The 10,432-nt window shown below is 39.3% G+C and overlaps 1 protein-coding gene across 2 annotated transcripts in view; it reads left to right on the forward strand.

The window, feature by feature from the left end:
• Positions 1-2,655, forward strand: part of MALT1 (MALT1 paracaspase) — a gene marked incomplete at its 5' end in the record, with an annotated part of 70,339 nt that extends 67,684 nt beyond the window's left edge. For both annotated transcript variants that reach the window (XM_014585088.1, XM_014585107.1), the window contains 2 exon segments: positions 387-512; positions 1,909-2,655. In XM_014585088.1, the coding sequence (XP_014440574.1) occupies positions 387-512; positions 1,909-2,343 (561 nt within the window).
• Positions 2,656-10,432: the final 7,777 nt, after the last annotated feature.

The following is a 10,432-nucleotide window of genomic DNA, read 5'->3' on the forward strand; positions in this document are numbered from 1 at the left end:
ATATAATCAAGATGTCAATTCTACCCAAATTAATCCTCATAATTAATGTAATCTCAATCAAATTACCAGGGATATACTTCACAATTTTAGAAAAAGCAATCATAGAATTTATCTGGAATCATAAAAAAAAAAAACAGGTATTGCCAAAGCAGTACTGCACAAGAAGAGTGGATTAGAGGCACCTCACTCCCTGACCCTATAATATATTATAAAGCTGTGATCATCAAAACAGCATGGTACTGGCACAAAAACAGGCATGTAGGCCAATGGAACAGAATAGAACCCCTGGAAATATACCCCAAAACACATAGCCAACTGATTTTTTTGACAAAGTACTTTCATCAATTTTATTATTAACAGTCACTGTTCTATTTTGTTTTTTACAGGACCTAGACATTGACCCAAAAGATGCAAATAAAGGGACTCCTGAAGAAACGGGTAGCTATTTAGTATCGAAAGATCTTCCCAAACATTGTCTCTATACCAGACTGAGTTCACTGCAAAAATTAAAGGTTAATGCTGTTCCTATTTATAACAAAAAACTTTACAAAACTGATCCTTCATTTTGGTATAGTCCATAGATGTGCTGTATTTAATTGAGGAAGAAGGCCAGCCCTGTAGCCTAGTAGTTAAGGGAGCCAGACCATACATAGCCCGTCACAGTTCAAATTCCAGCCCTAGTGGCTTGAAAACACACTGCATGCATGTACATGTGTGCCCAAAATGCCAACAGGATGGAGAAATGGAAGAGAAGGGATTGCAGTGTGACCACACCCCTGTGACTACACCCCTATTGAGGGGTGTGCTCGCTTGCTCGCTCGCTCGCTCGCTCTCTCTCTCTCTACAGCAAGTGCACATACCCTCTGACAATTAAAAAAAAAAATTGAGGTAGAGGTAACCCATCTACAGTGCATATTATCAGGGACCCTTTTCATAGTACAATCTGACCATTAGTGAACTTTTGTGTGAGAGTATATGTGCTTACCCTCCACACTGTCAAAAAGTTAGGACCATAAATCATATTCTCCTTTTAAATATCTTTGCACTTTTTAATAATCATTTTCTTGTTCTGTGACTCTCTATAACACATACAGCAACTCAGATTCAATTTCTTTTCAATGCGTATTTCACTTCTAGTCGCCTTGTTTACAAATGAGAAACTACCTCTATATAGTTGAGCTTTCAAACAAAAGCATATTCTTGCAAAGACTAAGCATTTGATTTATTCAGAGTTGCATAACATAGAACATATGAGCCAAAACTCAGGGAATGGAATGAGCGCTGTTGACAGAAATGCAAGGACCACAGGCATAAAACTGTTACCACCCCATTCTCGGCCGATCTGCTCCAAGTCTCCTCGTAACTTAGAAACTTCGCCCGTGATCTGACTTGGCTATATTTTTCCACCTAGGTTGTGGATTATTATTTCACAACACTTTAAAAACATCTTAAACTTTTGACCTATGTGTAAAGCCAAGTTATCTTTTCATTAAGAGGTAATTTTCCATCTCCAATAATAGGGAAGAATAAGCTTCCTAAAGCCCACGATTTAGAAAACTTCATCTTTACTATCCATCAGAAATGTAAGATCTCTGAGGTTTGACTACTTTTAATAGGAAGAACTATTACAAAATCCTAACTATTAGGTCATCAGGAAAGTCGGGACATACTTTCCTATACAAATGACATCATGACTGTCCTGATGACTCAGTAAAATGAACATGATAGCTGGCCTCTCTCAGCTTAGGGATGATGTAAGGGATTCCTTAAGGCTATGAAGCCCGGGAAAAGGGGAAGGGAGGTGAATGAGTCGTTTTGTGTGTGTTCATATGAGATAAGATTACCATGTTTTAAGCTTGATAAATTTTCTCCATGGGTAAAAATATCCTCATATCTTTTCTTTCTCAGGAACATCTAATCTTCACAGTGTGTTTGTCGTATCAGTACTCAGGACTGGAAGATACTGTTGAGGAAAAGCAGGAGGTGAATGTCGGGAAACCTCTCATTGCTAAATTAGACATTCATCGAGGTTTGGGCAGGAAGACTTGCTTTCAGACTTGCGTTATGTCTAATGGCCCTTTCCAGAGCACCGCGTCCCCCTCGGGAGCAGGGCATTATCGTTCATCTCCAGACTCCTTCCACAGCATGTACCATTCTCATCTCGGTAACTCGGGCGTTCTGCCGTCAGATAGCTGTCAGTGCAGCCGGACTCCAGGCGCATTCGTGTCGACTTTTCATTCCCACCATTACTCCTGCCAGTTTAGTCGAACTAACATACCAGTAGAGACAACCGACGAGATACCATTCAGTTTCTCTGACCGGCTCAGGATTTCTGAGAAATGATGACCTTGTTTTTGAAAGTTAGCACAGTTACTACATGCCTGAGGTGAAATAGTACTTATGTGAAGTGAGGCATTGTGAAAAAGCAAATACATGTGTATCAGAGAGGAAATTAGTAACAGCCGTCTCATAGCAAACTCAGGACTTTGAGATGTTGCAAGTGAATTATTTAATCACAGCCTTTTCTTTTTCTTTTAAGGTTTTGTGAGTTGGTTGACTTGTTCTGTAAGAATGAAGTTGAGTGTGTGCTGTATATGTACATAACAAAAATATTTTTATTTTGACCACTCTGAAGTAAAAGCAATGGGAATCATATTATTGCAGAAAAAAGTCTGTATTTTTAGCACCAGAAAGAACCTTGTTGATCATCAGTCTTAACCTAATTTTTTTCAGTGGGAGAAAAAAATTGAGGCATCTTGTCTAAGAGACAGTACCCAAGCAGAGACCTCCAGAATTCTATTCCGGTGGTTTTTCCACTACACACTGTCTGCCTGACAGGTTCTGAGACAGGTATATTTTTGTAGATAGATAGATATTATACATGGACACACATATCTGTATATTATCTCAAGGAATGTACAAACTGACCACTCTGAAGTAAAAGCAATGGGAATCATATTATTGCAGAAAAAAAGTCTGTATTTTTAGCACCAGAAAGAACCTTGTTGATCATCAGTCTTAACCTAATTTTTTTCAGTGGGAGAAAAAAATTGAGGCATCTTGTCTAAGAGACAGTACCCAAGCAGAGACCTCCAGAATTCTATTCCGGTGGTTTTTCCACTACACACTGTCTGCCTGACAGGTTCTGAGACAGGTATATTTTTGTAGATAGATATATATTATACATAGACACACATATCTGTATATTATCTCAAGGAATGTACAAACTTCAGTTTGTGATTATAAGACTTTGCTGCAAGTGTCAGTGAAGAGGTTTGTATATAAATCTTATTTAGAACAGGCTGAGGTCTCTTGTTTATAAGGTTACAAAACCACATGAGAGGTGATAAAATGTTTGTGTTGGACAACAGTGGTTAATAATCGAGATATAATTGGGTAATTTTGGTAGCTGCTTATCTGAATCTTCAAACGTTGAAAGTGTCTTCCTTGGGTACTAGCAGATGGCATAATGGTTACGTCACTGGACTCCCACATAGTCGACCATGGTTCGAGTCCCGGAACCAGTGACTTCAAACTCACGCTGGGCATGTGTGCGTGTGTGTCCAAAATCCCAAGAGGACAATGGAGGAGAAGGGATTGCAATGAAGCCATCCTCCAAGGAGGTGATTTCTCACTTTCTGTCTCTCCGACGAATGTATGCGTCCTATAGCAAAAATCTCTCAGAAAAGTAAAGAAGGAAGAAGGAAGGAAGGAAGGAAAGAAAGTCTTCCTTGAAAAGATGTATTTTCTTCTTTAATCTTATTGACTGGAGGAGATGATATTCTTATCTCCTCTGGCTCTTCAAAGCTGGTTTAAAAGGCAACTGATAATAAGGGAAAAAAGCAAATTAGTCATTTTAAAGCCTCAAAAAGAAAATCCCAGGCCCAGAATTCTTCACTGCTGAATTTTACCACCAGACATTAAAATTAGCACCAGTTCTTTGCAGATTCTTCCCAAAAACAGAAGAAACAGCATTTCCCACCTCATCCTATGAGGCCAGTGTTAGCATGATACTGAAACCAAACAAAGGCATCGCAAAAAACTTACAGACAGTGTCCCTGATGAATATAGACACCAAAATTATCAACAGAATATTGACAATCTGAATCCAGAAACATATAAAAATGATTATATGCCATGACCAAGTGGGATTTATTCTAGAAATTCAAGGTTGGTGTAACATCCAAAAACCAATTTTTAAGCTAATAAAAAGTCAGTTCTCAGAGCTGGCAGATGGCATGGTGGTTAAGGGCCCTGGACTCCCACATGGCCAACCGCAGTTTGAGTCCCAGACCTGGCGACTTGCTTTCTCGCTCTTGCTCTGCTCCTGTCTGGTCAAATTGTACCAAATTAAAATAGATAAATAAAGTTAAACTAAAAAAAAAAAGAAAGGGAAAGGATTCTTAAAAAAAAAAAAAAAAAAAGTCAATTCTCATCATTCATGGTAGTTAGGTTCTATGAAAATCTTCACAAACACCGAGTTAGTGAATTTTAAACCATTGCCCCTGAGGGATAGCGTATATGTTTCATACACGTACAGATCTCACATAGATTATGAGCTGGAATCCTAAAAGCAAGTCATCCTAACCTAGACTGGTCTGTGAAGCTTGGAAGTGTAAGTTGTGTAAGTCCACCCAACTAACAAGCGCCAGAATTAGAATTTAGTCCCCATCCAACTGACCTGAGAGCCTAACCTTCTTTCACTGCATTGAACTGATGACCATTCTCTGGTCATATCTTTTTTTAAAAAACATTTATTTAATTGTATTCATTCACTTTAATTTGACCAGAGAGATAGACAGACGAGGGGAGTGAGAAAGCAAGCCACCAGATCTGGGACTCGAACCATGGCTGGCCGTGTGGGAGTGTCCGGCACCTCAACCACCATGCCACCTGCTGGCCCCCTCTCTGGTCATCTCTCTGCAAGAGCTGACACAATACAGCAGAGCATCACCTTGTTCAACCGCAGCTGGGAACAGATTTTCACCACGATGTACATGTCTAGAATGACCACAAAAGTGCCACAAGTATGGATTTGGGGTAATAAATAAATCTTAGCAAATTGGTCAATTCACATTTTTGTAATCGTGAGTAATGAGGATGAACTATACCACATGATAAATGACAAAATCCACATAGTTATAACAGATGCAGAAAAAGCACCTGATAAAATCCAATTCCTTTTATGATCAAAACACTCAACAAACTAGGAATACAAGAGACCATCCTCAACACGATAAACATAGCATCTGCAGAAAAACCACCCCTAACATCATGCTTAATAGTGGCCAACTGCTGAATGCTTTCCCCTTAAGATCAGAAATAAGGATATTTACTTTTACCACTCCTGCTCAGCATCGTACAAGACAATTTGGCAAGAAAAGGAAAAGCCATCAATATTGAAAAAGAAGTAAAACTATACACAGTTTACATTTTTGCATATAGAAAATCCCAAGGAATTAATTTAATAATGAGTTCAACAGGTTGCAGGATACAAGACTAATATACAAAAATAAGTTTTATTTCTGTATTAGCAGTGAACATTCTGAAAATGAGGTTGAGAAAATTCTACTTACAATATGATCAAAAATAAAATATAACTGCAAAAGTGTTTAGAGTGATTACAGAAGATTCAAATAAGTGGAAGGACATTCATATTCATGGGTCGGAAGACCTGATGCCATTAAGATGGCAGCACTGCCCAAATTGGTCTAGAGATGCAAAACAATTCCTAGCAGAATGCCAACTGGATTTTTGGCAGAAACTGGCAATCTAATGACAAAATATGTATGGAAATGCAAGGGACCCAGAATAGCCAAAACAGTTTTGCAAAGAAACAAAGTTTGAAGACTTAGTTTTACCAATTTCAAAACTGACTACAAAGCTACAATACCCAAGACAGTGTACATAGGGCTAGTCATATAGATCAAAGAAATCAAACTGAGAATCTAGAAATAAACCAATACGTTTCTGTTTAGTTGATTTCTGACAAGGGTACCAATACCGTTCAATAGAGAAATAGTCTTTTCAACAAATGGTACTGAGACCACTGATAACTACCTGCAAAAGGATTCCCACCTGATACTACATACAAAGTTTAACTCAAAATTAATATAATAGTTAAAACTGTGAAGAAAATGGAGAAGTAGATTTTTGTAAGCTTAGGCTATGCAATGGTTTCTTATATATAAAATATAGACAATTGACCTCCTAAAATTAACTTTTGTGCCTTAAAGGACATGATTAAGAAAATGAAAAGAGAGTCTGGGGCCGGAGGGAGGTGTGGTTAGGGGTGCCGGATTCCCACATGGCCAACCGTAGTGAGTCCTGGACCTTGTGGCTCGCTTTCTTACTTTTCCTCTCTCCCTCTCTCTTTGTCTCTCTCGCTCGCTCTCTCGCTCTCTCACTCTCTCTGCTGCTCTTGCTCTCACTCTCACTCTGTACCTCTCTGGTCAAATGAAAATAAATAAACTAATAAAGTTAATTAAAATAATTATTTAAAAAAGAAGAAAAGAAAGAAAATCAAAAGAGGCCCAGCCCTGTAGCACAACAGTTCAAGTGTTTGTAGAAAGCCAGATTCCATGTTGCCAATCATGGTTGGAATCCCAGCCCTGGAAGCCTGAAAGACATTCAAGGCACATGTAAATGTGTGCTCTAAATCCTGATGGGATTGCAAAATGGAAGAAAAAGGAGTGTGACATAACCATGCCCCAGTGGGGGCCATGCCTTCTCTCTTCACCTGGAAAACTCACACCCTTTGGCAATAAAAGAAAAAGAAAGAAAGGAAGGAAGGAAGGAAGGAAGGAAGGAAGGAAGGAAGAAAAAAAGCAAAACAACCCACAGAATAGGAGAAATTATTGAGAATCACTTATCTGGTAAAGAACGTGTATCCAGAGTACAGAAGGACTTCATATAATGCGTAACTAATAAAAAGGCATACACATGCAAGTGCTTAGCTGGTTACTGCAGAGCAGCTCTATCCATGAATGTCTTGTGATGATGGAAATGTTCTGTGCTTGCACTTGCAATTTGGTCGTCTCCATCCCCACGTAGTGGTTTAGCAATTGAAATATAGAAAAAGTGCGAGCTACTGAACTTTGCAATCTTAGTTTCAACTGAAATGGCCACATGTAACTAGTGACTTCTGTACTGGATTGTGCAGTTGTCTTCTCTGGCTCTAGAAGCTAGGTGAGCTAAAGGAATTTTCCACTGTCACTTGATACCCTTCCATATATTTGAATTTTTCAAAAGCTAAGCATGCGTTGTATTTATAATTTAAAAACTGGTTTTAAAAACAAGAAGATGGTGTCGTTTTTGTGTTATTTTACTTGAATTTCTTGTGCCTATTGCTTTGTAATATTGGGACAAGATGTATACCTGAATGGATTTTAGAAATGGTAACTTACCAGTGCCAACAGAATTTGGGAGAGACATCAGGACAGTAGAAGTCTAAACAATTAAAAGCACACCTAAATACAAAGCTAATGTTTGATGATGGGGAAAGGGATATTTTCTGGATGGAAACAAAAATTATAAAGTAGTAGTTATAAATGATATGTTTTCTAATAAAAGTTTAACCTCAAGACATGGGATGTGTATATAAAACACTGAAATGGAGACCAGCCCTGTAGCACAGTGGTTATGTGCTGCCTATAGGGAGCCAGATTCCACATGGCCGACTACAGTTTGAATCTCAGCCGCAGCGACTTGTAAAACATGCCAGGTGCATGTGCCTGCATTCTCAAAATCCTGATGGGATGGAGAAATGGAGGAAGAAGAAATGCTGCATGACTGACCCCACTGGAAGATTCTCTCTCTTTCTCTCTCTCACACATGCACACACTCTGTAATAATTAAAACAGCAACAACCTCAAAATTGAATTGTTATTCATTTGGTGATTAACATCACATTATGAGAGACTTAACCTTAGGAAAAGACTTTAAAGGGGCCAGCATGTGGTGTGGTAGTTAAAGCACTGGGCTCCCACATTGCTTACTGTGGTTTGAGTCCCAGGCCTGGCAGCTTGAATATCACGCTGGGTGCATGTACGCATGTGCCCTAGAGGAGAAGAGATTGTGGTGTGGCCATCCCCCCGGGAGGTAATTTCTCATGTTTCCTCTCTGTGTCTCTCTCACAGGAATCCACACACACTATGGCAAAAAACTAAAAAAAAAAAAAAAAAAGTCACTAATTGTTAGTGTAATATAAAATATTTTATTATCTACCCCTCACAACAGTTCTAAAAAGTTATTTACTCAAGTATAAACAATGTTTATCTCTGGTGGAATTATTTTTGTTTGCTTATGTATATTTTCCAATTTTATAGTTTCCATATTTTTATATATACAGTGAACAACTTTTACAGTTTTTAACTATAGATACACAAAATTGTATAATGTAAATATGTTTGACCTTAATAAATTTATTTTTAGAACACATTTTTCACTTTTCTTTTTTTAATTATTTAATCTTATTTCTTTGTTCATTTATTTTAATTTGACCAGATAGAAAAACACAGAAAGAGAGGAAGTAGAAAGCAAGTCACCAGGTTCAAGACTTGAACCATGGTTGGCCATGTGAGATTGTCCAGTGCCTTAACCACCATGCTACCTACTGACCCCCATTTTTCACTTTTCATTAACTGTCTTAAATTTACTCTAAACTGCACACAGTGGCAGGTGCCCCAGCTACTCCAGAGGCCAGCCTGGGCAACATAACAAGATCCTAAATAAATAATAATAATAATAAAAAGCACACAGGACTTCATATACAGTATTTTTTAATGTCATAAGTAATCACAGAAACTTATTCTACCTGCTACAAAATGAGTAGCCTTGGGGTTGGCAGGTGGCCTGATGGTTAAGGCTTGGACTCCCATATGGTCAATTGTAGTTCAAGTCCCAGACCTGGAGACTTGCTCTCTCTCTCTCTCATATCAAATTGGAGAATAATAGTAATACATAAAATTAAATGGTTTTTTTAATGAGTAAGGCTGGTCCTACTGTTAAATCTTAAGCAAGTCCCACTTCATCATGTCTGATGAGTTTAGTCAGTAGCATTTTAAGTACTACAAATAGTGGGTGAGTGTTCTCGTGATACTCGATTGCTTAGGCCCTGCCTGGGATTAAGAAGCCAGCCCTTCTGGGCTCAAAGCTGGGCTCCGCAGCCTACATACCTCTCAAAGCCTGCGCTCTCGTACACAAGCAGTATGTACTATTTTCTGTCGGGTAGCTCTGAGCATTAAGGTAATGTCAGAGCACTTAGCATGGCAGGCGTATGCTAAAAACCCAGTAACAGAAAATTTGGGCCGCCCACTGGGTTAGTACACCAAGGATAAAAAGATGTAGTAGAGTGAATGGTGGTCCCCAGTAAGTTATATCCACCTCCTAATCTCAGAACCAATAGCCTCCTTTGGAAAGAGGGTTCTATTCAACTGCACTTACAAACGGAGACATGGAGGGCTGGCAGGTGGCATGGTAGTTAAGGGTGCTGGACTCCACATGGCTGTTCGTGGTTCAAGTTCCGGACCTGGCAGTGTGCTTTCTCACTTTCTCTCTCTTTCTCTTTCTCTCTCTCTGCCCCTACCTGGTCAAATTACAATAAATAAGTACAGTTACATAAAATTTAAAAAAAAAAAAAAAAACAACTAGACAGCAGGTGGCATGGCAGTTAAGGAACTAGATTGGATTCCCACATGGCCAACTGGGGTTCAAATCTCAGCCTGAAAATGACACCAGATGCAGGTGCATGAATGCCCAAGATCTAAAATTCCTAGAGGAGATTGGAGGAAAAGGGACTGTGGCGTGCCCACCCCCTGAGGAGTGATTTCTCTTTCCCTCCCTTTCTCTTTGGCAAGCACACATGCCCTATGACAAAAAACCTAAAAAGAGAGAGAGAAAGAGAAAGAAGAAAGAAAGAAAAGAGAGAAAGCAAACAAGCAAGAAAGAGAAAGAATGAAAGAGAAAGAAAAAGAATCTAAACATGAGATCACCCTGAATTAGTGTGGGCCCTGAATCTAGTGACTGTCTTACGAGAAACCCAGGAGAAGACATGGACATGGAGAAAGTCGTGTGAAGACAGAGGCAGGGACTGGAGTCGGACGACAAGAGCCGAGGAACACCTGAGGCCAGCACAAGCCAGAAGAGGGAAGGAAGAATTGTCCCCAGAGCCTTCTGAGGACGCATGGCTCTGCCGACACCTTCGTTTCCACCCAGTGAGAGTGATTTTGGATTGCTGGGCTCTAGAATTCTGGAAGAATAAAATTCTGTTGTTTTAAGCCACCAAACTAGTGGTAATTTATTACAACAGTCCTTGGAAACTAATACCGAAGGGCAGGGGGATCTGAGCTGCTTCACAATCCACCTGTTTTCCAGGAGCCTTCTGTTGCAGCCTCTTGTGCCCCCTCCTGGCTAAAAGAAAGAATTGTGCCAG

The sequence above is a fragment of the Tupaia chinensis genome, unplaced genomic scaffold, assembly GCF_000334495.1.
Source record: "Tupaia chinensis unplaced genomic scaffold, TupChi_1.0 Scaffold000012_1, whole genome shotgun sequence".
In the NCBI taxonomy this organism is placed as follows: Eukaryota; Metazoa; Chordata; class Mammalia; order Scandentia; family Tupaiidae; genus Tupaia; species Tupaia belangeri.